The sequence below is a fragment of the Camelina sativa genome, chromosome 15 (genome assembly GCF_030686135.1).
Source record: "Camelina sativa cultivar CO46 ecotype springtype chromosome 15, ASM3068613v1".
In the NCBI taxonomy this organism is placed as follows: Eukaryota; Viridiplantae; Streptophyta; class Magnoliopsida; order Brassicales; family Brassicaceae; genus Camelina; species Camelina sativa.
In genome coordinates this window covers 26,264,073-26,290,289 of record NC_141894.1, presented here as the reverse complement: position 1 = coordinate 26,290,289, position 26,217 = coordinate 26,264,073, and the positions used below count along the sequence as shown (strand labels likewise).

The 26,217-nt window shown below is 42.6% G+C and overlaps 1 protein-coding gene and 1 non-coding gene across 3 annotated transcripts; one reads left to right on the top strand and one right to left on the bottom strand.

Moving 5' to 3' along the window:
- Positions 1–599: 599 nt before the first annotated feature.
- LOC147927131 (small nucleolar RNA R71) lies at positions 600–706 on the bottom strand. The gene has a single exon (XR_015583094.1). It is a non-coding gene; the product is annotated as a small nucleolar RNA R71 (small nucleolar RNA).
- Positions 707–16,503: 15,797 nt separating this feature from the next.
- Positions 16,504–19,565, top strand: LOC104747396 (cysteine-rich receptor-like protein kinase 41). Of its 2 annotated transcripts, XM_010469024.3 has the most exons (7): positions 16,504–17,554; positions 17,813–17,938; positions 18,037–18,173; positions 18,255–18,465; positions 18,544–18,787; positions 18,877–19,027; positions 19,119–19,565. In XM_010469024.3, the coding sequence occupies exons 1-7, from the start codon at positions 16,717–16,719 to the stop codon at positions 19,383–19,385; spliced, it is 1,974 nt and encodes a 657-aa protein (XP_010467326.2). In that variant the 5' UTR covers positions 16,504–16,716; the 3' UTR covers positions 19,386–19,565. The 2 variants fall into 2 exon arrangements, with proteins under 2 accessions (XP_010467326.2, XP_087345109.1); XM_087488983.1 differs by lacking the exon at positions 17,813–17,938 and having other exon boundaries at positions 16,667–17,554.
- Positions 19,566–26,217: the final 6,652 nt, after the last annotated feature.

Here is a 26,217-nt window from a genome sequence, read left to right as displayed (position 1 = left end):
CCACTTCCCAGTCGACTTGACCCCCCAGACGAGCCTGAGCTCAATTGTGAATCCGTTCGAGTCTGTACTCGCGTTTGTTGATGCACACAAGGTCTAAAGGAAAAGACAACCTTCAAAGGCCTATTAATAACATCCACAAGTTGAACAAAGGTTTGGGAAATCAGAGAAGGGTAGTTCAAGTTCAGCAAGAGGATCAAGTAATCCTGGAGCAACAAGCTAACCATGAGCAGAGACCTAGGCACATTGGTGCTGGAGATGCACCCAACACTCACAACCAAAGGGCTGGAATTGTGCCTCCAACTGTAGCAAACAACAACTTTGAAATAAAGAGTGGATTAATCTCCATGATCCAGGCCAACAAATTTCATGGATTGCCAATAGAGGACCCACTTGATCATTTGGATGAGTTTGACAGAATCTGTGGTCTAACCAAGATAAATGGAGTAAGTGAAGATGGTTTCAAGTTGAGGCTCTTTCCATTCTCACTTGGAGACAAGGCTCACCTTTGGGAGAAGACTCTTCCTACTCGAGCAATAACCACTTGCGATGCTTGCAAGAAGGCTTTCTTGGCCAAGTTCTTCTCAAATGCTAGGACAGCTAGATTGAGAAATGAAATTTCTGGGTTTGCTCAAAGGAACAATGAGACCTTTTGTGAGGCATGGGAGAGGTTCAAAGGATATCAGACTCAATGTCCTCATCATGGTTTCAGCAATGAGTCACTCTTGAGTACCTTGTATAGAGGAGTGCTTCCCAAGATAAGGATGCTTCTTGACACAGCTTCTAATGGCAACTTCCTCAACAAGAATGTGGAAGAAGGCTGGGAATTGGTAGAGAATCTTGCTCAATCTGATGGCAATTATAATGAGGATTATGATAGAACCATAAGGAGCTCCTCAACTGATCAAGAGGACAAGTATAAGAAGGATTTGAAGATGGTCAATGAGAAACTTGACAAGATACTCTTAAGCCAGTCCAAGTCCATACACTTCATTGGTGAAGAAGAAGCTCCAGTTCAAGAGGGGGAGACTGAGTTTGCTGAGTTATGCTACATGCAAAACCAGGGAGGATTCAAAGGCTACAACCAAGGAGGATTCAAGAACAACAACCTCTCTTATAGGAGTACTAATGTGGCTAATCCTCAAGACCAAGTCTATCCACCTCAACAGCCTCAACAGCAACAAAACTACATCCCCAAACAACAACATCAAGTGTTCCACCCTCAGTTGTGTCCCCCACCAGGGTTTCAGACTAACCAAGGCCAGGAACAAGACTTAAGAGCAATGATGCAACAGTTGTTGATTGGGCAAACACAAGGAAAGATTGAGGAAGCCAAGCAGTTTGCTGAGTTGAACCAAAGGTTAACATCACAGTACAATGATCTGAATATGAAGTTTAAGGGTCTTAATTCAAGGGTGAAGTATATGGAGAGTAACATTGCCTCTACTTCAGCTCCAAAACCCAACCAACTCCCTGGAAAAGCTATTCAAAATCCAAGGGAGTTCACAGCCAAAGCCATTCTAATTCAAGAGGAAGAAGTCACTGAGGACAGTGAAGTCCAAGTTTGGGGGAATTCATTAGTTACTGAAGCCCCAAGTGACATTTGTGCAAAGCAACAGGAGCTCGCAAGCGAACTCGACCAAGAGCTCGGCCACTCACTTGACCGAGTGCATGCTCGAGTGGTCGATCGAGCTGGAGACTCCGAAGCTGTCAAGCCTGCTAAGTACATTCCTACTGCTTACAAGCCTCCACTACCATTTCCTGGGCGTTTCAAAGCACAGAAGATCAAGGAGTTAAGAGAAATAATTGAAAAAAAAGAGATGTTGGCTAAGCAACAAGAGGAAGAAAGGGTTTTGAAAGAAGAAGCTTTGGTTGAGAAAAAGGAACAAGTGTCAGCCATTCAAGAGATCATCATAGCTTAACAAGAAGAAGAGAGAGGACCTGCCTAGCTGATGAGACAAATAGAGAGGTAGTTGGAAGGTTGGAGAATGTCCCACTCAAGATAGGGAAGGCAAGGGTTCATACTGATTTTGTGGTCATAGAGATGGACAAGGAGCCTGAAGATCCAATCTTATTAGGGAGGCCATTTTTAGCCACTGTTGGGGCAGTAATAGATGTTAGGGAAGGTCTTGTGACCTTGAACATTGCTGAGGATACAGTCATGAAGTTTAACATCTACAACCCAACCAACCTTCCTACCATTGATGACCAGCCTTTTACTATCAAGGACAAAGGTGGTCAAGGAGGCTTAAGTGATAAGGTAACTCCAAAGGCTGAGCTTCCACTTCAAGAAGATTCTGTGGAGAAGCTTTAGAGGTCAATTCAAGAGCTGTCTAGTATGGTTGAGGATCTCCAAGTTAAGCTGAACAAGAGGTCTTTGAGGAAAGCAAGACCAAGGCTCAAATTTAAGAAGAAATATGGTCTGAGTGTTAAGAGTGAGGTTATCAAGGATCAACTTCACAGTGACCAAGAGGTTCCAGGGAGGATTTCATCACCTCCTTGGTATTTAGATCAAGTCTAAGAAGGAAACCAAAGTCAAGCTTTGTGACTTTAAACAAGCTCACTAGGGAGGAAGTCCCTAAGGTATCCTTTGTAAATATGCTTAAATTTCTTAGTAGTTTTGATGTGTTTTCTTTTATGTTTTTGTTGGACAGGCTTTTAGGTGAAAATGTAGTTGGGTAAGGAGAGATGTGGACTTGGAGAAGGAGACTCGCAGGCCCACTCGACCATCCCACAAGAGGTACTCGGCCGAGCTGGGTATGAATTGAGGCCCATTCGATTCCCAATCTTCTAGAACGATCGAGTGGAGGGAAGAACAAGGAGAAAAATTTTGAAATTTCAAATTTGGTCAAGGAGCTCGACCACGTGCTGGTCGAGTGTGGGGTCGAGTGGCAGCCAAAAGTGGGTCAAAGATTCCCAATTCAAATTTGAATGGTATGGACGCTCCACCCTTGTGTCCTTGTCCCCTTAGCTTCTTTATATAGTCCTTACACGATCCTATACTTCTCACATTCTCTCATTTGCTCAAAACATTTAAATTCAAGCTTTAAAATCTCTTTCAAAGTTCATCTCTTGCTCAAACTTTGTTCTTTCAAGTTTTTGGGTCACTAACCTATTAACTTTGAGCTTTGAGTCTATTCCCTTCAGTTCCTTTTGAAAATGTCTTCCAAGATCACCAAGAAGTCTCACCAAACCGCTGCAAGCTCCATGGAACGTCGTGATGCTGATCTTGAATCAAGAAGTTAAGCTGGGAGAGTCACTCGACGGAGCACTCGATCGACCACTCGACCGAGTGGCGGTTCGAGCACTCGGTCGAGCCAGATGCCGTGTCCAAGGAGAGAGCCTGTTGAGGAAGATCCTGAGAGGACTGAGAGTGAGGAGGAAAGGGAGCCTACTCTCAATGATTTTATGAGGAGACACAAGGCCAAAGGGAAGAGGCCAGCTGTTGAAGTTGAACAAGAGGAGAGTGAAAGTGAAAGTGAGGAGGAGAGTGAAGAAGAAGAATTGATGGATGATGGAGAAGCTGAGTCTTGTGGGCTGTCAAAGAGGCAGCTTTATGATGCTTTCATGAGGATGGAGTTCCTGGGAACTAGATATCCTCACAAGGAGACCATGGAGAAGCTTGCCATTGATGAGGAAGTGGAATATCTCTTTGAGAAGAGCAATCTCACCAAGTTCATGGGGTTGTGCATGGAAGGCTACAAGGAGGAAAGCTGTGAGTTCCTAGCCACTGTCAAGCTGCACACATATGCAAGGAAGAGTGCTGAATATGGAGCTGGTCACATCTCCTTTACCATCAAAGGGAAGAAGCATGAGCTTTCAATGAAGGAGATAGCAAATGTGTTTGGATTTGAGGTTGGGAGCAATAGGAATTTGATGATCCCAAGAGAAGAACTCTTAGCTGTGTGGGAAACCATTGGGGATAACAAGTACTACTCATCCTCCAACTCCAAGAGCTCAAGGATAAGGAGCCCAGTCCTAAGGTACTTCCACAAAGCTCTTGCCAATACCTTCTTTGCAAGGAAGGAAACTGGGAACATCAATGAGGGGGAGCTAAAGATGATTGACTTGGCTCTCAATGGCGTCATCTTACAAGCAAGGAATGGTACCATCATCCTTGGGAGCACAGTGGAGACTGACCTAGGAATGGTGCTCATTAACCACATGATTCAGTTGAGAAGTTGGGTAGGAAAGTTGGAGAATAAAGGATCAAGAGGAGCACTTACCATTGGAGGCATCATCACTCCAATCCTACAAGCTGCTAGAGTTCCACTTAGAGGGGAGAGTCTCACCAAGGTGGATTGATTCAAGCTACCTCACTTCTACTCTCATCCTAGCCAAGGAGATGCATCAAGGGAACCACATCTTCAACTTTGAGCTTCCAACACTTGGGAAAAAGCAATTCATATTGCCTAACCAAGAGCTCACCAACATTCAAGAAGGAGCCAACATTGATTTTTGGCCAGCTGAGGAGCATTGGTTTGATGGAGTGGTTCAACATAGAGTTGAGGAAGCTGGGAATGCACAAGTAGCTGATGGAGAGGAGCAGTTCTACTTTGAAGATTATGAGCCCAACCCAAGAGATAGTAGAGGAGTGAGGGAGAATGCCAAGAGGTTGACTCTTTTGCAAAAATGGGGCAAGTGGCATGGAAAGAGGTTTGATAAGCTAAAGAAGAAGGTGACCAACATGGCTAAGTCTATCAAAGGCTTGAAGAAGGAGATTGCTGAGTTGAAGAGTAGAAACTCATCTCCTAGCCATTCAAGCCCTTTGAGGAGAAGTAGCTCAACTAGAGCACTTTCAAGGGTTGCGAATCCTGTGGAACCAGCTAGGGCTTCAATGTATGAGCCAAATCAGAGGAAGAGGAGCTCAAGTACCCGAGAACATCAATCTTCGAGGCACTCGACCGGGTCACTCGAGCACCCACTCGACCGAGCACCTCCAATGCACTCGGCCGAGTACCAGCCCAGAGCACCCTATGGCTTCCCACCTCCATCTGCTTATCCAGGTTATCCCAGTTACCCTCCCATCCCACCTCAATACTACATGGATCCAGCTCTCTACCAGCAGTTTTGCCAGCAGCAGGCTCACCATTTTGACACCCGCGGTCCAGCTCGACCCCCCCACTCGGACACGTACTCGACCGAGTCAAGGTCGATCACCGTCGTCGAGCTGCCCCAAAGTCCTTCTCCAAGTCACCAGCCTGACCCCAACTACTCCTATGAAAGCATGCAGATGGATGTGGACAACTTCTTCCACAACCCCTAAGGTACCATCATCACCTTCACTTGTAAATACCATTGCATTTCATATTGTGTTTTGTTTTGTTTTTAAGTCTTGAATCCTCTTACAAATTTCTTTCACACAGAGGACTGTGTGATTTAAGTTTGGGGGAGGGTTTGAGATAGCATTTGATGTTGTGTTTTGTGTTCTTATTTCAAATTTTTATCATCATCATGTTAGCACTTGCATAGCATCTAAGGCATAGAAAAACCATAAAAATTTGAAAAATTTTGAAAAAAATCTTCATAAAAAAAAGAGTGTTCATGTAGTTTGCATTGCATATTAGGATCTTGTTTAGCATGTTTCATGTAGGATTGTATAATATTTGCATTAGGGATCTATGATGAGTTTGCCTTGTTAGCTAGCTTATTCACTAGACTAGGATCAATGCCCAAGTTAATAGTACCTTGATGCTGGTTAAGTAGTTAGAAGAATAAGATTGATCCAAGCCTTGAATTCCTGCATTGCATTTGGTCTAAATTGAAGCATGTTGAGATTTGAAACCATTTCCTATTTATAAGAACCTAATATTGACATATAATTATCAATGTGTGCATTGCTTTAAACTCATGGATACCATATACATACTTGGATCATCTTTCTCCTTTTTACCACTCTTGTTGATCCAAGTAGTTGATTAAATCATTAAGATCAGTTCCGCTACCCCTAAACCAAACCTTCTTTCAAGCCTTGTTTATTCTTGAGTGTGTGAGGCCTATTTTTGGGATTGAGCTTGGTAGAAAGTGTTAGGTTTGAACTGACAAGAGTAAAACCTTGTGTAGTTCTAGTTTGCATTTTTCAAGCTAGATAGGACTAGGTGGTTCACTTGTTGGGTTTGGGACTTGGCTGTTATAAAAAGAAAAGAAAGTAAAGAGAAAGAAAAAGGGTAGAGTCTTTAAGAGGAGATTGTGTTTAAGCAAAGTCTAGTGAAAGGATGGGAAGTAAAGTGTTGTTTAAGATGGTTCTAGTTAAGGAAAAGAAAAGAAAGAAAAGAAAAGTTTAGCAAAATGCTTATATGTCTTAAGAATAAGAAGAAAAGAGAACCATAGCAAATAAGTAAGATTCCCCCATCCCACTAGAAAGATCAAATAAGAAACATCTCCTAAGACTTGAAAACCAAAAGAGAAAAGGGTTAAAGAGAAAACAAGAAGCAAAGGGTAGCACTAGGATCATTTGGGTTTAGATTGATAGGATGAAATCTTTGGGTGCCTTTGGGTAGACAAGGTTTTATTCTTGTATGTGTCTAGGTATTCTTACCTTTATCATTCTTCTAAAGCTCAATCCATTTTCATGAGAGAACCTTGATATTGACAAGTCCCACTCTAAAAAGAGACCATCATTGTCTCAAAACCCTTTATTACCAAGCCAAATGAGTTTAAGCATTGCATAGAATTGATTCATGTTCTTGTTTAATGAATGTTAAAGGGAATGGTTGATTTGAATGCATGTGGATGTCTTAGGCTCAAATTAATAAAGGTTGTGAAATGCTTGTCTAAAGTCTTTAATTCCAGCTCATTCAACTTGCATCTTAGTATTAGTAACTTGGACATTGATTCTAGATGGTCTATTTGCAAGCTTTAGGAGCTGAGATCCCACTTTCAAACCTCACTTACCTTCTTATGTCTTGCTTATTTGCTTGAGAGCAAGCAAAGACTAAGTTTGGGGGTGTTGATGTTCATATATTTTACCTTGTTTTCCTTTAGTTTATTCACATCTTTTGCATCTTTTGCCATCCATTTAGGCCATTATTGTGTAGTTTTAGGACTAATCATGCATTAGAGTTTAGTTGCATTGCATTTGCATCTTTTCATGCATAAACAGGTTATTTTGGAGCTTAAGGAGCATGGAAGCAATGGAGAAGAGATGTGAAGCAATCATGAATAGGAAACAAGGGAGTTAAGGCTGAAACAACAAGGTCCGGAGCCCAGCTCGACCGCACACTCGACCAGACACTCGACCGTGTGCTGAGGAGGACTCGACCGAGTGGAGATTGCACGTGAGAAGCCAGCTCAACCCCTCACTCGACCGAGCACAGGTCGAGTTGACCGAGCCGTTGACTACTTTGACTTTTTCTATTTTTAGGGCTTCCACTCCCCCACTATTTAAAGCCTTGTACCTGCAGCCACCAAAGTGTCCAGCTTTTTAGATATTCTCTAAACCTAGTTTTTACCTTTTTTAGCTTTATTCCTTTTGCATTTTTAAGATCTTGTACTTTCTTAAGAAAGAAGACTAGATTCTTGTATTTTGTTGGTTCTATAACTTTCAAGATATTGAGAATTTCAGTTTGATCCTTTCATTAATATTATAGATCTTTGTTTTATCTTTCTAATGATGCAAGTTTCCAACATTTTCTGGGTTTTTGACTTTGTTCATCATGTATTGTTGTGAGTAGTTTGCTTAGGATCTTGAGGATGGGTTAGGATGGATTGATCTTGTGGTTTGTGTGATTTGGTCAAGCTTGATTGTTGTAGATCTCTTCTAGGCTAGATGTTCTTAATGCTGATCCTATATCTGAGAGGGTAAGATCTGATTTCAAGCTTCTTAGCATCACACCAATGTTTAAGAAGCATAGATAAGGCTAGATCTAGAGCTTACCATTAGGCTTGCTAAGAGATTAGAGGTCTTGTTTGGTTTGAGATGTATTGCTTAATGCCTGCTTGTGTAGATTCTTTACTGTGTGAGAACAAGTCTAGAATTGCATAGGTTTGATTGTTTCTTGACCATGAGAGTGGGAGAAACTTGTCTTAGATTTATATGTCTAGAGGTTAGCTCAAAGTTTGCTTGAGATTTGTTGACCAAGTTAGATTGTCTATTTCTGTTTGCTTAAACTTGTCATTAATTGTCTTGCATTAGTTCATTAGTAGTAGTTTCTGTTTCTGTTTTAGCTTCATTACTGTTTCAATCATTCAGTTTCATTTGCATTTAGTTCTTAGTTCTTGTAGTTTAAATTCTGCATCTTTACATTTCCATCATAGGATTGTTAGTGACAAACAATCTTTACATTTGTCTTAACTTAGATTCATATGCATATCTTAATTGTTCACAAACACTCATTTAGGATTGATACCTCTTATACTGCAACAGCATAAGGGGAATTGAAACACCCATCCATCATTCCATTCATATCTCACCATTGCATACATCATCATTCCACCACCACAAATAAATCTTGTTTCACCATGGCCAAGAAGAGAAGGACAACGGATTCCGCCACAACATGTTTGGTCTGGACGTCCAGTTGAAGAAGTTAAGAAGCTTGAGTACATCAACAGACCGCTACTTGATGCTTGGGGAGAGTATGAGACTCTGTTCTATAATGCTTGGTTGAAAATTGAGATCAAGCCAACTCGGTTTGTTGATCCTGCTACTATGCGGAGGCTTGGGATTCATGATGAGGTATTGAGACTTCTGGAGAAGATAGGACTTGGGACCATGTGCACTCGCCACTATGACTTATTTCCGGAGCTGGTCCAGCAATTCATGGCTTCAGTCCGCCTTCTGTACCAGAACGAGCAGGTCCCGAAAGCTAGTGAAGGAAGGCTGTCTTTCTTCATTAGAGGAGTTCGGTATGAGATTTCTTTACCTGATCTTTGTGACATTTACGGTTTTAGGAGAGAGCCAGAAGGAGTTTCACTTCCAGGAGAGTTTGTAGATGTCTCGCATCTTTGGTTTTATTTTGGTACTAGTGACTATGATTCCCGACGTGCCACTATGACTGATGTGAGGCACCCAGTGATCAGGTACATTTTTAGGGCCATAGCCAACACTATTTTGTGTAAGATAGAACCTGGGAAGATGAGAGTGAGTGAGTTGCACATGATGGCATATGGGATTTATAATTTGATTGTTGAGGATGATAGTTGGGTTGATCCTAGAGGGTTAACTATGGTGCAATGTTTACCGACCACTTGATCTCTCTGAATGTCAAGGCTTTTGGGCGTGGGAAGAAAGAGTATGTTGGGAGTCTGCTTACTCGTATCTTTCAGAGACTGCGTATTGCTACAGATGCTGTCTCCATTTGTACTGAGAGGAGCGTTATTGATGAGGAGCATATGAGGAACTCCACTTGGATGAAGAGACAGATGCTATGGCGTTTTTGTGATTCTACTGGTACTCATCTGATCAGATTGCCACGACCAGACCTCACCACTATTGGAGAGGTTGCAGAGCAGTTGCGTTTTCTTCCTCCTGCCTCTGATTTTGTTATACCATCACCTTCCCGTCATCAGAGTGCTGCTGCTGCTGATGAGCCACCTGCTGACGGTTTTGCTGATGATCACCCTGCTGGGGGTTTTGTGATTGGTTCTTCATCTGGCACTGCAACGTTTGAGTTTCCTGCTTTTCCTGAGCCTCCACAGCCTTCTCGTACTATGAGCCAGGGAGACTACCAGGAGTACCAAACATCCACCATGCGTACCTTCTGGAATGCGATTTCTCGATTGTCTTGCTTCCGTCCCACTAGGCGTAGATCCCGTTCTCCTCCCCTTGCTGGAGCTAGTGGTAGCGATGCTGATGCTGCTGATGGTGACACCGGTTCTGAGGGTTGATCCTACTTCTGTTTACGGTTTCTTTTATCCTTTTTCTCTTTCACTTTGAGTCATTTTTATTTTTCCTTGAGTCAGTTTGTCATTTGTTTCAGATTGAACTTGTATTGCATTATGAACCATTATCAATCATGTTGAATTTAATGTTGTGTTTGAGTGATTCTTAACAGAGCTGATTTCCATGAGAAAAACACAACTAACATGCAACTAACAGGATACGTCGGACTCTCGCACGATTTGGCTTTGCATCGATCGATGCAACCTTTGCATCGGTCGACACAGAGGCTAACAGTTGGTAACACGAATTTGGTTCATTTGTTCACTACTTTTTCAATTTGATTTTTCTTTCTTAGTCAATCTTAGGCTTGATAACACTGGGGACAGTGTTGTTTAAGTCTGTGAGAGGCTAGTTACTAACTAACTACTTTTTCTTTCTTAGTTTCAGTTGTGTCAGTCAAAACCATATTTTTCAGTCAAATTTTTCAAATTTTTCTTTTTGGAATTAGGATCTTTAACTAATGGTTTCTGTTCTTTGGCTAACACTCTTATGAATCTTGATTATGCTTGATCTCAGAACTGAAGTTTGGAAAAGCTATGAGCGGTATCAACAATCCTGAAAGCCCTTATCCAAAGGATATTTGGTTAAACTAACGTTGTCTCAACTTTTATCAGGATTTTAACCGGACTTAATCTCTTACATTGGGGTTGGAAATCAGTGGACTAGACTTTTTCTTCGGGCCATACAAGACAGTGCAATTTTTCAAAGTATGTCTCCCCTCTCTCTTCCCTTCAGTACCTTAACAAAAAATCAGAAAAAAAAAAAGAAAAAAAGAGGAGAATAAAATAAAAAATAAGATGATTTTGATCAGTTTAGAGGGATAGGTAAATTACTTGTGACCCTATTATTCTACTCTTGAGTCAAATGATCACACAAAGCTTGGAAGTGAGAAAAGAGAGAGGAAAGGAGATGTATGAAGAATGTCTTGGCCTGAAGAGAGTCTATATGCCACTGATTGATACACAAAGGTAAGAACTCACCTGTACTTGCTTTAATTTATTTAATGAGATGACAATGGTGAGACTAGAGATTCCAGAGGATTGTGGCATTTGAGTAAGGAATGTTGATGCTTCTCAATTGACAAAGTATATGAAGTAAGTTCTGAGGATCAAGGCGATGAAGAGTGCAAAAAACAGTTACCTACAGTTGAGTGAATTCCATGTTTTCAAACCTCTTTCACAGGTCTAAGTTTCTGTTTTGCTTGAGGGCAAGCAAAGGCTAAGTCTGGGGGAGTTGATATATCATGGTTTTTGTGGTTTTTAACCATGGTATAAGTGTGCTTTTTGAGTCTTTTGATTTGTTTTCTAGGTTGTTTTTGAGTCTTTATAGGTTTAGGTACTCATTGACACGGATGGAACACAAAGGAGCTAAAAGAGGATGATTTGGAGGATAACCAAAGCATGAAGGCTGATCAACGAAACTAGGAGACGAGTTCAAGAGAATGCATCGACCGATGCAACCTCAGCATCGATCGATGCAGGTGCCACAAAGCCAATCGGATGTTTTCTCCTTAAGTTTTGAAGATTTACAAAAGTTGCCCAAGTTTGCCTTATTTGCAATTAAGGCCCAAGACGTGTTTTAGAGTATTTATAGGATTTTTATGGTCATTGTTTAGACCTAAGTTATTTTCTAGCAATTTTGATTCCAGCCACCTTATTGATTGAGAGCTTTTGGGAAAGACAGATCTGATTTCATCTGTAGAGAGAAGATTCTTGAACTCCCTTCTTACTTCTTAATATCAATTGCTTATTATTCAGAAAAGATGTTTTGTTCTTCATTAAACATGTCTGAGTAGTTTGCTAGTTAGGTTTAGGGTTTTTCATAGGGGTTTTATGGTTTATTAGATCTATTATTTTTAGGATTTAGTATTTTCTATGATCTTCATCTTAGGTTGTTCTTCATATTAATTCTTGATTGATCACTTAGAATTAATACCTAGGAAAATAAATTGATATGAGAATATAATTGATTTTCCTGATTAAACCTTTTGATGAACAAAATTATTTCTTGCAAAGAGATTTGATTTAATAATTTTGTGAACAATCTAAACTTGTTTTTAAAGCTGATTTTTAACCTTGAATTTTGCAAAGAGATTTGGATTTTCTAGTTTTAAATTTAGATAATATTTACAGTGAGAACTGATTTATTTTACAAGTGTGTTTAGAGTTCTAGATCTGAATTTGAATTGCTTGAATCCTAATTATTTGATTGATTTAATATCCCATGAATTCCTGAGAATTTCCCTAGGCCTACATCTTTGATCCTTTGAATTTACAACATTTTGAATTCTGTTTTGCATTGTCTTTAATTTAATATTTTGATTTAGCATAATTAAAAGAGTAATAAGTCTATTGTGTGAACTAGAGTCTTTGTTCGATCCCTAGAGTATTACAACTGCAAGGCTGTTAGTACCATTAGGGTATTACAATTTGAGCATATCAATTTGAATTAGTAATTTTGTGAACTTATCTAAACTTGATTTTATTGCTGATTTTTGACCTAGAATTTTACAAAGAGATTTTAATTTTCTGGTTTTAAATTTAGATAATATTTGCAGTGAGAACTGCTTTATTTTACAATTGTGTTTAGAGTTCAAGAACGGTACTTAATTATTGAATCTTGCTTGCTTAATTAATTGATCTGATATTCCAAGATTAGTTATTCTTTACTTTTATCACTTAGGAACCGTGCATGAGACTAGGCCTAGCGTTTAATCCATCTGAATTTACATCTCTTTTATTTTCTGTTTTATTTTACAATTTAATTATAATATTTCTGTTTAGCATAATTAAAAGATTATTAAGTCTATTGTGTGAATCTAGAGTTCTTGTGGATTCGATCCCTAAATACTACATTGATCTCTTAATTTGAGAGAGTAGCTCTAGGGTAAATTTGAGCATATCAAACTTTGGCGCCGTTGCCGGGGACTCTTTTGATTCACCATTAGAGTAAAGTCTTTGATTTTGTCTAAATTTTTCTTTTCTTATTTTACTCACACGTTTTTGTTTCTTTTCTCTTGTGTGTTTCAGGTACATGCCTAAGCCAAGCACCAGGAAAAATCCTACTGGGGCTAGTTGTTAAGCTTACAAACCAAGAGTTAGGACAACTAGAGCGTGATAACACAAAAGCAGCCAAGTCAGCGAAGACGGCCAATACAATCATATTGAGACCTGATGAGGCTGGAGTTTTGAGGGATCAAGAGGGTCATGTCCGCAACGAACAAGGCCAAAAACTTGATGTTGACGGACGGGTTATTCAGGAAGAACTCGTCGTGGTCGATGAGAATGCACGTTTCATCGACCGACGCAATGATGGCATCGATCGACGCAACCAAGATGGCATCAACCGACGCAATGTTGGCGTCGATCGACGCAATGCCAGAGCTGGTGCGAATGGAGCCGATTTGGATGGTAACAACCAGCAGAACCTTCATGGTAGATGAGACAATAATGGAGAGCTTGTCAAGACTCTTGCGGACTTCAACAGACCAGACTTGTTCTATGAGAACCGATCCGCAATTGTCCCTCCTCCATTTCCAAGGAATGATTTTGAGCTGAAGCCTGCCTACTTTGCTCTTGTCGGACAAAGGCCATTCCAGAACCTGCCGCATGAGAAACCTCTAGACCATATTGAGCACTTTGAAGATATAGTCACAAGCATTGAGGCTAAGCTGTGAAGTTGGGAGACAAGTTCAGAGATATGCATCGGTCGATGCAAGTGATGGTGTCGATCGATGCATCGCAACAGAAGAATCGGAAGTTTTCTCACAAGTTTTAAAGATTTACAAAGTTGTCCCAAAGTTTTCCATATTTGCATCATTAGTCTCTGGATGTGTTTAGGAATATAAATAGGATTTATGGGTCATTGTTTAGACATAAGCTTTATTTTTCCCTGCAATTTTTGAGAGAAAACCCTGAGAGATTTTAGAGAGTTTTTGGAGAGAAGAATCAAAATTCCTTCAGAGAAGATTCAGAACTCCTTTACTTCTTCTTTAATCTCTTTCTTAATGCAATTTATTCAGTCTATGATGTGTTCTTCATTGATTATGTCTGAGTAGATCTGCTTGTTAGGTTTAGGGTTTCTCATTAGGGATTTCATGGATTATTAAATATGTTTATTTAGGATTCATTATATTTCTTGTTCTTCACCATAGGTTATTGTTCTTAATGCTAGATCTTTGATTAGTCATCTGGATTTAGATCTTAGGATTATTGATTGATATGAGAGTATAATTAATTTTCATGACAAAAACCTTTCGTGAGCAAAATTACTTTTTGCAAAGAGATTTGGATTAGTAATTTTGTGAACTTATTTAAACTTGATTTTATTGCTGATTTTTGACCTAGAAATTTTACAAAGAGATTTGGATTTTCTGTTTTTAAATTTAGATAATATTTATAGTGAGAACTGATATATTTTACAATTGTGTTTAGAGTTCAAGAACAGTGCTTAATTATTGAATCCTGCTTGCTTAATTAATTGATCTGATTTTTCATGATTTTCTGAGAATTTTCCTAGGTCTAGCATTTAATCCATCTGAATTTACATCTCTTTTATTTTCTATTTTATTTTGTAATTTAATTATAATATTTTTATTTAGTATAATTAAAAAATTATTATTAAGTCTATTGTGTGAATCTAGAGTTCTTGTAGATTCGATCCCTAAATACTACATTGATCTTTTAATTTGAGAGAATAGCTCTAGAGTAAATTTGAGCATATCAGACAACTCCCAACTAATTTTATGAAGTTCATGTGACCAGATGATATCGCTATGTCCGCGGCAAAATTTTATCAGATATAGTTAAGATATATTGATGAGAATCATGAAATGGTTATATCGAGCATATAAATACCATCTCACATGATGATGATCATGATTAGATAATTCATAAACGCGAGTACACACTCACTAATATTTTCAATCGTGTCCTTGCGACAAAACCTAGGAGAAATTTTTAAAGCAATTTTTTTGTTTATAATTTCTTTCAACATCACATAACTTTTCGTTAGATGCTGTTGAAGTTGTCACAAGCTACTATAAATAGTTGATATGATATATTTTACATTATAAAAAGATAAGAGAAAACGTCATAGTACATAAAACGAAGATTTTCTCCCTTTTTACTCTCTCTCTCTAACTTTTCTCTCCTCCTTCTCTCTAAAAAAGGAAAAGTTTCAGATTCACTCTCTTTGCCTCTCCCGATGGTTCTTCCGGCGCTGGAGAGGGCTTCGTTTCGTTTTTCCCCTTTTTTTAGTTTCTTGTCCTCTGACATCGTTCGCTCCTCTGTGAAGCTGTCCTCCGCTGTTGGTTTGGGTGTCTCTCGATGGTGGTGGTTCCGGTGCTATTTTTCGGCGCGTGAAGCGAAGGTTCGTCGGGTGGTGGTTGCTGGTGAAGGCTCTGGTGCAGACGTTTGACGACGGCGTCGAATCCATGGCCAGATCTTGTGGATCTGGGTTGGCGACTTCGTGTGTCGTTTTGTCTCCGGAGGGTTTGGTGGCTTCGGTGAGCAGTGAGGGTTTGGGGCTTCTCTTCGTTGAGCTTCAGTGGTTGGGTTTGCGGTTTCTTTTTCAGATTTTACCTCTCTCAGACCAGCCACGGCAGTGCGTCGCAGTAAGGTGTGGTGTCGTTTGTCAGGTAAGTTTGGGCGGATCTTAATGAGGGTTTCAGATCTGCAAAGGGACGACAGTGGTGGGGAGTTCTCTTCTCCGGCAACAGTGGTGTGGTATGTCTCCCATTTGATGCGGCTGTGCCGAAGGGTTTGGTGGTCGAGAAGCTTCTAATCAAGTCGCGTTTGGTCGCGGTGGAGCTTTCTCGAGGCTCATCCACTCATTTGGAGCTGCGGTCTGCAGCGGAAGTCGGTGGGAGTCAGGAGGGTTTGTTGCTTAGTCGCGGTGGTTAACCGAGAAGTTTGGCACCTTCTAGGGCTCTCGTGGGTTACGGGTGATAGAGGATGGATTGAGCCATCATCCTCTGTCAACCGCCATGATTCTTGCCTCCATCGGACCGGATTGAAGAGTTTCCCTGAAGCAAATGGTGGTCGCCGGAACCAGAAGAGGGGTGTGAGACCTGAGTAAGTAGGTTGCTAGGAACGGGACCTTACTTCGTAGAGCCTAAGGTCGGAAGCTTGAGCATGCCGGAAGATCTGTAACAGGTCAGGTGGCCCACCGAAGAAAAAGCAATGGCGGATCTTAGTTGCTTCTGTCATTGGCTTCGATTTGGTTTTCCGCCGCAACATTGTTGGTCTTGTAACCACTGGCGATAGTGCTCGAGCTTCTGTCTTAAGTCTGGACCATTGGTCTGTCAGCAGGGTCCGATATCCTTTTCCGGTGACGGAGTTGTTACACCGTTTGCTTCTTTTTGTAACTGTTTGAATCTTGCAAGATTTCAAAGCCCAGCCCGTTAAAGGGTTAGCCCGTTAATGTATATAAATATTTTAATTCAAAAAAAAAAAAAACGTCATAGTACATGTGTGAATTATCAGTCACGGCATTGTCTTCTTGAATATTCGCCGAAAATGCCATATCCAACGTTTGGATACCGTTCAACCTCTAGTCAAATCACACCACAGCTTAACTTTTTCCACGCTTAAATAGTTTACAAAACGAAACCCCTAAATTTTGTTCGTTTGCGATTATAGTGATGTCTCTAGAGGCATATCAACGCAACCAAAATCACATGTCACGTATAAACTCAAAAGACAAAGACTTATCCCAAAAGTGAAATTGACGAAGACTTGACTTTTCGTTAGGTCCCGTTTCAACAACATAAATTAAGAAAGAAGCCTGAAGAAAAGAAACTAAAACATTCAAGAATCAAAATATCTACCAACACCATGACTTGTTCTTGTTCTTCGTCTCCACCACAAAACTTCTTGTTCTACTTCTTCTTGTTCATCTCATTCGTCAGCTTAACACAACAACAATTCTCTGTCGACATAGACAGTCCTGTATGGGAATTTCCCTCACAAGGATCATGTTTATCCCCTCAAAGCAACTTTGCTGATTCCGCCTTCTCCAAAAATCTCAACCGTTTGGTCTCTTCAATCCATTTTCTCACTCCCAACAATTATGGTTTCTACAATCTCTCCAGCGGAAGAGACTCGGATCAAGAACGAGTCGAGGCCATCGGACTTTGCAATAGAGTACTCTTTCGAGTAGATTGTCGCAACTGTATCGCCCAAGCCGCAGTGAATCTAACCACATCCTACTGTTCCCAACATAGAGAAGGTTACTTGCGGGCCACGAAATGTATGTTTCGTTATTCAGACAAACCCATTCCTTGGAAACTCAGGACGTTGCCTGTTTTGGAAGCACCGAACCCGAACAATGCCACAGGGGATAGAAACGAGTTTATTCGGCTGCAGAGCGAGTTACTTAACCGACTTAGACAAGTTGCTGCATCAGGTGGCTCTAAGAGGAAGTATGCTCAAGAATATGGTCCTGGACCTCCTCCTTACACTAGATTCTTTGCTGCTACGCAGTGCACACCGGATTTGTCTGAGAAAGATTGCAACGACTGTCTTCTTTTTGGTTTTCGGAACGCGACAAAGGGGAGAGTTGGGATCAGGTGGTTTTGTCCCAGCTGTAATTTTCAGATAGAGAGTAACTTGAGATTCTTCCGTCTCGAGTCCGAGTATGAGTCTGATTCATCAACAGAACCACAACCACCAGGTAAACACAGAGTAATTCGTTTTACCAAAAAAACATAACAGAGTACTCTGCTTTTAAGTTACTTGTATAAAGATATCTATGTAAACTGAGATTAGTAACCTTTATAAGCACAATAACAAATTAAATACAGAGCACCCTGCATTAGCTACTTCTATATAGATATATATATATATATATATAGTAACTGAGTTTATTAACAATTACTTTCTTGTGTCTAACTGCATGTTACTTCCTTAAAAAATTTATTTGATATGGAAGGTGAAGACAAATCAAAAATTATAATCGCAACAGTTGTCTCCATTGTTGGTTTTGCCGTAATCTTAGTCTGTCTTTACTCCTTATTGACAAGGAATAGAAGAAGAAAGGAAGAAAAGATACTTGAAGGTGAAAATTTTAGTTCCGAGTTAAGTCTTTAGGTTGATTTATTTTCTCAAGAGTTTAAGCTTAAACATGCTTTTTGGTTTTATATGCTTTTGGATCAGGCAAAGATGTTGAAGATAATAAGATTAGAAGAGATGCACAATTACTGCAACTTGACTTTGATACTATAAGAGTAGCAACTAATGACTTCTCTCCTAATAATCAGCTTGGAGAAGGTGGCTTTGGTGCAGTTTATAAGGTGATTAGATTTGATTGTTTCGTAATGTTTATGATCTTTGTTACATTTATCGATGATTCAATATCTTAGAACTATCACTAGGGTGTTCTTGATTCTGGGGAAGAGGTAGCTGTGAAAAGATTGTCAATGAAATCAGGACAAGGCGACACTGAGTTCAAAAACGAAGTCTCCCTGGTAGCGAAACTTCAACATCGTAATCTGGTTAGGATTTTAGGTTTCTGCTCAGATGGAGAAGAGCGAATCCTCATCTATGAGTTCTTCAAGAACACAAGTCTTGACCATTTCATATTTGGTACCTTAAAACCCTAAACCCTAACACAAGGATATCTCTATTTGATGAGTGGTCCAAATTAATCGTTTTCTTTCTCAGATTCTAATAGGAGTACGTCCTTGGAGTGGGAAACACGTTATAAGATAATCTCAGGTGTTGCTAGAGGTCTTCTATATCTCCATGAAGATTCTCGTTTCAAAATCATTCATAGAGATCTTAAAGCCAGCAATGTTCTATTGGACGATGCAATGAATCCGAAAATCGCGGATTTTGGACTGGCGAAGTTGTTTGATACGGACCAAACAACTCAGACCGGGATTACAAGCAAAGTTGCAGGAACCTAGTAAGCTGCCACAATAAAAAAGTACCCTTTTAGTTCTATCAATTTTTTTTAAAGGTAAAACCAAACCATAAATTATATGGTTGTTGCAGTGGTTACATGGCTCCAGAGTATGCAATGAACGGGAAGTTCTCGGTAAAAGCCGATGTATTTAGCTTCGGTGTACTAGTCCTTGAGATTATTACAGGCAAGAGAAACAACTGGTCTTCAGAAAAACAAAGCTCATTATTCCTCATCAGCTACGTAAGTGTTTTCTTTTCTGACTCTAGACTTTGAGTCTGGGATTATAACTTTAGACTTAATTGTAAGTTATATTTGGTGTTTATATGTATAGGTGTGGAAAAACTGGAGAGAAGGGAAAGTGTTAAACATTGTGGATCCAAATCTGATAGAAACAAGAGGTCTAAGTGATGAAATCATTGTTAGGGGTAGGTCCAACCCCAACAAAAGGGCCCGGCCCAGGAAAAAACCCATAAATATTCCTTTCGAGAGAGAAGGGTATTATGGTATTTTTCCTAGACGAACCGACACGATTCCCTATAAATACGGACATACGGCCTGTAGAAAAGGGGATCGGAGAAAAGCAGGAGAATTCGGGTAGCAAGTACAAAAGCTTAGCTCGTCCAAGCAAAAGTCAACGGTTCTAAACTCATAGCTCGGAGAATCGACGAGATATCAGCTCGTCTACTATCCTCGTCTACCTTTGTAACCCGTTTGAGTCGCGTTGTAGCCCGTCTTTTGTGTTTCGACATCAATATAATAGAAGAGAACTTCGACCCTCTTTGACCGAACTAAACATACTAATTGTGACCAAAAGGGTCATCAACAATTTGGCGCGCCAGGAAGGGGGAGCCAAGTCAAAGATTTCTAAAAAAAAATTGAAGAACGGACCTACACCGACTGGACGAGATGACAATAATTGACAAGGAAAGAAGCAAAGAAGCAAGCTCGTCGGGGGGAACGATAACCCCAGCAACGGATCAAGCGGAGCAGATAGTCCTTCCCACGCCAGACGCTCCAAGAAAGACCGTGACGGTAGAAAGTCCGGAGACCTTCGTCATAGCTACAAATTTGACAACCCCGGCGACCGTAGAGGCACCACAGGCGCCAACACAACTTTCTTTGCTCAACAACCAGCCCGTCTCTAGTATAGACGAGCTGTTCCGAGGGATCTTAACACGCCTTGACCAGCAGGAAGAGCGAACAAACAACCGTTTGGATGCACTCACTGCGGCACAGCTTAACTCGGAAGATGAAATCAACCATCTCAACAACGCTCGGCTCAACCCAGTGAACTTCACCTCGGTAAGAACAACGCCAGGGTCGTATGTGCAAACCAGCGGATTAGGACGTAATCCTGCCCAGCACCCTATCGAGCGGAATAACGACGTAACCGATCTAACGAAGGACGCCGAGCTAAAAGAAATCAAAGAGCAAATGAAAGAAATGGCCGCAATGATTCAAAAAGCAACGGATAAGGCACCCCAAGTCGGACTTATGCTCGAAGCAACACAGCGAACTCCGTTCTCTCGAAGACTCGCTACGACGACGGTCAGACGGGCAGTCAAGCCACGGTTGGGTCACTATGACGGAACAGTCGACCCGCGAGATTTCCTACTCACCTTTGGCGTAGCCCTCGGCCCTTTACAGTTCAGCCCGGCGGAATACGACGCTGGAGCTTGTCAAGTTTTCGCCGAGCATCTAACAGGAACCGCATTGAGTTGGTTCTCGAGACTCCCACCCGGATCAATCGATAGTATCAGGGAGTTGATAACCGAATTTTTGAAGCAGTTTTCTGTTTTGTTCGAGGATAAGAATTCCCATGCCGACTTACACGCCTTAACTCAGCACAAGGGAGAATCGCTTCGGTCCTTTATAGGGCGATTCAAGGAAGTTTACGTCAACATTTCAATTCCGGACGCTGCCGCAATTGTCGCACTTCGAAATGCGCTCTGGTATGAATCTCGGTTCAAGGAAGAGCTGTCTTTAACGCACATCGAGACCATATCCGAGGCATTACTCCGAGCTGCAAAACACATTGGACTCGAGGAAGAGAAAGCTATCAATGCTAAGAAGCATTCTCTAGAGGCAAGTGCGACGCCCAAACATCCAGTAGCCGCAGCTCCAAAAGTTGAGTACGTCGAGCCTCGACAACATTTTGTCAGAAACCAAGATCGAACTCGCCGAACCTTTGCGATCGCCGAAAACAAGTATATACGGAAAGAGGGAGGTGAAAATAGTGCAACCCCGTACTGCGATTACCATCAGAGTACAACCCACGCAACTGACGAGTGTCATTACCTCCAGAAGGTATTGATGGAGCGATACAAGAAAGGAGCAATAGTCGTCGTGCCCGGCAGAAGCAAGACAACCCGACCTGGACGAAGCGACGCCAAGCGCCGAATATATCGCTCGAAAATTCGTCAAGGATTCAAAGGTACTAGCCGACCAAAGCGAAGACGAGATGGAAATTCAGAACCTACTCACCGAACGGCGCGAAAACAGCGGTAACGAAAAACGACCGCATACAGACCGCAAGCCCGACCAACGTCCTCCGACGATACGACGAATCAACATGATAATGGGCGGGCTAGCCGGATGCAACGACTCGGTCAGAGCGATCAGAGATTATACTAAGAAGGCTGAAATGACGAAATCTTGGCCGTCAAGGTTCGAGGCTGAAGGCATGCCAATCACTTTCGACGGAAAAGATCTAGAAGGCTTGGATTTACCGCATAACGATCCATTGGTCGTCGAACTCTTGATCGGCGAAAGTGAGGTGACGAGAATATTGATCGACACTGGAAGCTCAGTCAACGTCATCTTCAGAGACGTGTTGGCCAAAATGGAAGTCGGCGAACGGGACATTATGCCAGAATGTCACTCTTTAACCGGCTTCGACGGGGATCATCTTATGTCCGTCGGCACCATCACCTTACCAATCTTCGTTGGGGGGATAGCCAGATACTTCCGGTTCGCAGTTATCGACAAGCCAACGATCTACAACGTCATCCTTGGAACCCCATGGCTCCACAAGATGAAAGCCGTCCCGTCAACATATCATCAGTGCGTTAAGTTCCCAACTTCGAAAGGAATATACACACAGCGTGGCAATCAGCAAACTGCACGGGCCTGCTTCCTGATCGAGCATAAGCTTCGCACCGGAAAGAAATTATAGCAATCAAAGCACCGGGTCGGCGACAGTAGCACGTCACCGACAGACGGAAAGCTGACTGCCGTCCAACAGGGCGTTGCCGCGGTCGAAGAGGTGATCCTAGACGAGAACGACAAGAAACGATGCGTCAATATCGGCACGGAGATAACATCCGCCATGAGGAACGAGTTGATACTCTTCCTCAAGACTAACATCTCAACGTTCGCATGGAGCGTGGCTGACATGAAAGGAATCGACCCAAGCGTCACGACCCATGAGCTCAATGCCGACCCGACGCATAAGCCGATCAAACAGAAACGGCGCAAGTTAGGCTCTGAAAGATCGCAAGCAGTGAATGACGAAGTTGACAAACTCCTCGGCGCCGGGTCAATCATGGAAGTAAAATATCCAGAGTGGCTAGCTAATCCGGTGGTCGTCAAAAAAAAGAATGGAAAGTGGCGAATCTGCGTCGATTTTACCGACCTTAATAAGGCTTGCCCAAAGGATAGTTTCCCATTGCCAAGAATCGATCAGCTCGTCGAAGCGACTGCAGGCAACGAGCTGTTAACCTTTATGGACGCCTTCTCCGGTTACAACCAGATTCTAATGCACAAGGACGACCAGGAAAAAACATCGTTTATCACAGATAGAGGGACGTACTGCTACAAGGTCATGCCTTTCGGCCTTAAAAATGCGGGAGCGACGTATCAACGGTTAGTCAATAAGATGTTTGCCGAGCAACTCGGCCGGACTATGGAGGTCTACATCGACGATATGCTCGTCAAGTCACAGCACGCAAAGGATCATATCACTCATCTGCGACAATGCTTCGTTACCCTCAACAAGTATGGGATGAAGCTTAATCCGGCCAAATGCACATTTGCAGTCAAATCCGGCGAATTCCTTGGGTACCTGGTAACCAGACGAGGCATCGAGGCGAACCCGAAGCAAATTAAGGCGATCATCGATCTACCACAACCAAAGAACGCCAGAGAAGTACAACGATTAACTGGATGGATCGCTGCTCTAAACCGTTTTATATCCAGATCAACCGACAAGTGTCTACCATTTTACCAGCTTCTCAAAACAAAGGGCAAGTTCGAGTGGACCGAGGCCTGTCACAGCGCGTTCAACGAGCTAAAGAACTACTTATCGACCCCACCGATCTTAGCAAAACCGGAGCTCGGCGAAATCTTGTTTCTTTATATCGCGGTCTCAGAGTCGGCCGTCAGCGGTGTACTCGTTAAAGACGATCGAGGAGAGCAACGACCCATCTTTTATATAAGCAAATCACTCGACGACGCGGAAACTCGTTACCCGACAGTCGAGAAGGTCGCGTTGGCAGTCGTCACGTCCGCAAGAAAGCTCCGACCGTATTTCCAGTCGCACACTGTCGCTGTCCTGTCCAACCAACCTTTACGATCCATACTGCACAGCCCGAATCAATCGGGCCGACTAACCAAATGGGCAATTGAACTTAGCGAGTACGACATCGAGTATCGAACTCGTCCAGCTGCAAAGTCCCAAGTACTCACTGACTTTCTGATTGAGCTACCGTTTGGGGAAGCCGAACCAACACCCACTGACCCGTCAGATGACCGGTGGACCCTACATGTGGACGGGGCTTCCTCTCATCTTGGGTCAGGGATAGGAATTCGACTAACTTCGCCGACTGGAGAAATTTTGGAGCAATCCTTTCGTCTCCGATTGCAAGCAACCAATAACGTCGCCGAGTACGAAGCACTCATCGCCGGTCTAAAGCTCGCTAACGGAATGCAGATCAAGCGGATAAGAGCTTTCTGCGACTCTCAGTTAGTCGCCAACCAGTTCAGTGGAGAGTATGATACCAAAGGTGAACCTATGGCCGCCTACCTCGATGTCGTTAGGATTTTGTCAAAACGCTTCGACGAATTTGAGCTCATCAAAATCCCCAGAGGAGACAATGCCCCGGCCAACGCTTTGGCAGCACTCGCTTCAACATCGGATCCCGACCTTCGGCGAATCATCCCGGTGGATAGCATAGATACGCCGAGCATAAGCGAAAGATATCCCGAGACTTGCCTCGCACTCCACCAGCCCAATGAAATTAGGACGACTTATCGAACGAAGAGGTCACGCCGAGGATGCGAACCTGCCTCAGACAGCGAGGCGACAGACTGGCGAGTCGAAATCCGAGCATACTTAGCCGATGGCGACGTGCCAATAGACAAATGGGCTAAACGACGATTAAAAGCCAAGGCCGCCCACTACACCTTAATGAAAGATCATTTGTTACGATGGACGGCGGCAGGAGCCCTTTTGCTCTGCATATACGGCGACGACACCGAGCGCGTCATGATGGAAATGCATGAAGGAGCCGGAGGAAATCACTCAGGTGGCCGAGCCTTGGCACTGCGAATCAGGAAGCATGGCCATTACTGGCCAACGATGATATCTGACTGCGAAAAGTTCGTCGCCAAGTGTGAAAAATGCCAGCGACACGCCCCCATTATTCATCAGCCGACTGAACTCCTACGAACCGGAGTAGCTCCTTACCCTTTCATGCGCTGGGCGATGGACATCATTGGCCCGCTACCAACTTCTAGGCAAAAACGATATATACTCGTCCTTACCGATTATTTCACCAAGTGGGTCGAGGCCGAGTCTTACGCAAATATCAAAGCGAGGGACGTCCAACTCTTCGTCTGGAAATATGTAATCTGTCGCCACGGTCTCCCGTACGAGATAGTCACCGACAACGGGTCGCAGTTTATCTCCCTGCAATTCGAAAATTTTTGTGCACGATGGCGAATCAAACTAAGCAAGTCGACGCCAAGGTATCCGCAAGGAAACGGCCAAGCAGAAGCTACCAACAAGACTATACTCGATGGCCTAAAGAAAAGACTAGACGCCAAGAAGGGTGCCTGGGCCGATGAGCTTGACGGAGTACTTTGGTCCTACCGAACGACCCCAAGGACATCCACTAACCAAACCCCATTCTCTTTAGCCTACGGGATGGAAGCAATGGCACCCGCTGAGGTTGGCAGTTTCAGCCTCCGACGAACAATGCTCGTCCAAAACACCGCACTTAACAGTCAGATGCAAATGGATAGACTCGACGAGTTGGAAGAAGAACGAGACAAAGCACTCCTACGAATCCAAAACCACCAGCTCGCCGCAGATAAGTACTACAACAAGAAAGTTCACAACCGGCATTTCGACGAAGGGGATCTCGTCCTCCGTAAAGTCTTCGAAAATACTGCCGAACCAGATGCCGTAAAAATGGGTGCCAATTGGGAGGGTCCATATCTAGTATCCAAGGTCGTCCATCCCGGCGTATACGAACTCTTAACAATGGGCGGCAAACCAGTGCCGAGATCTTGGAATTTGATGCATCTCAAGCGCTACTACTACTGAAAATCACCAAGCGAGCTCGGCTATATCTGGCTCGTCCTTTCTATAGTTTAAATAAACGTGTAAATGTGAACTACGAACGGCTTGATCCCTCATGATCGGAGGATACGTAGGCAGTCCCATTCTACGGGACATAGCCGCCAATAATATAAAATTTCTTTTTCAAAAGAATGAATCATCGTTTGCGAATTATTTTAGCCATTACCCTGGCCCGGTAATGACCCGACGTTCCGACGTATTATTCTAAGCCGAGTCGCAACTCGCACCAAAGGATAAGCCGACTGTTAACGGTCGCCCCTGGTTATATTAAGTCGAGTCGTAACTCGCACTAAAGGATAAGCCGACTATTAACGGTCGCCCCCGGTTATATTAAGCCGAATCTAACTCGCATAAAAGAGATAAGCCGACCATCACGAGTCGCACTTTTTTTTTAAAAAAAGAAAAACAACAAAAAAAGAAAGGGGCGAGGTTAAAAAAATATTGGAGTCAAGTAAAAGTAGAACTCTCAGGAGTACGAACTTTGATTTAAAGGGGAGGATGCAAGTCTGATGAGGGCGCCGACCCCGTTACGGCACAAACCAAAAAACATAAAAGGAGAGGTAAGAGCTACAACAACGGAAAACAAGTCATTCAATTCCTAGATCAGCATTGGAAGGCTCGTCAAATTCCAACCCGCCAATTGTTGTCTGCCAATAGCGGCATGACTCTTTCACATCCTTCAGCAGATCCATCGGAACAGCCATGCCTCGCCCAACCATGTCCTCGAGGTACGCACAAATCCCTTCGACGCGACTACTTTCGCTAAAATAGTGGTTTGTGCTCTCCAACTGCGTCACGTAGCGGCGAAGCACGTCGATACGATCACGGCAAGCTTCGATCTCCTCTC

Bases quoted from the DNA above. Each gene is read 5' to 3' on its own strand.
- LOC104747396 (XM_010469024.3), top strand. From the start codon at position 16,717: ATGACTTGTTCTTGTTCTTCGTCTCCACCACAAAACTTCTTGTTCTAC. The intron at 18,466-18,543 runs GTACCTTAAAAC...TTTCTTTCTCAG, and splicing joins TCTTGACCATTTCATATTTG to ATTCTAATAGGAGTACGTCC. The intron at 19,028-19,118 runs GTAAGTGTTTTC...TTATATGTATAG, and splicing joins CATTATTCCTCATCAGCTAC to GTGTGGAAAAACTGGAGAGA.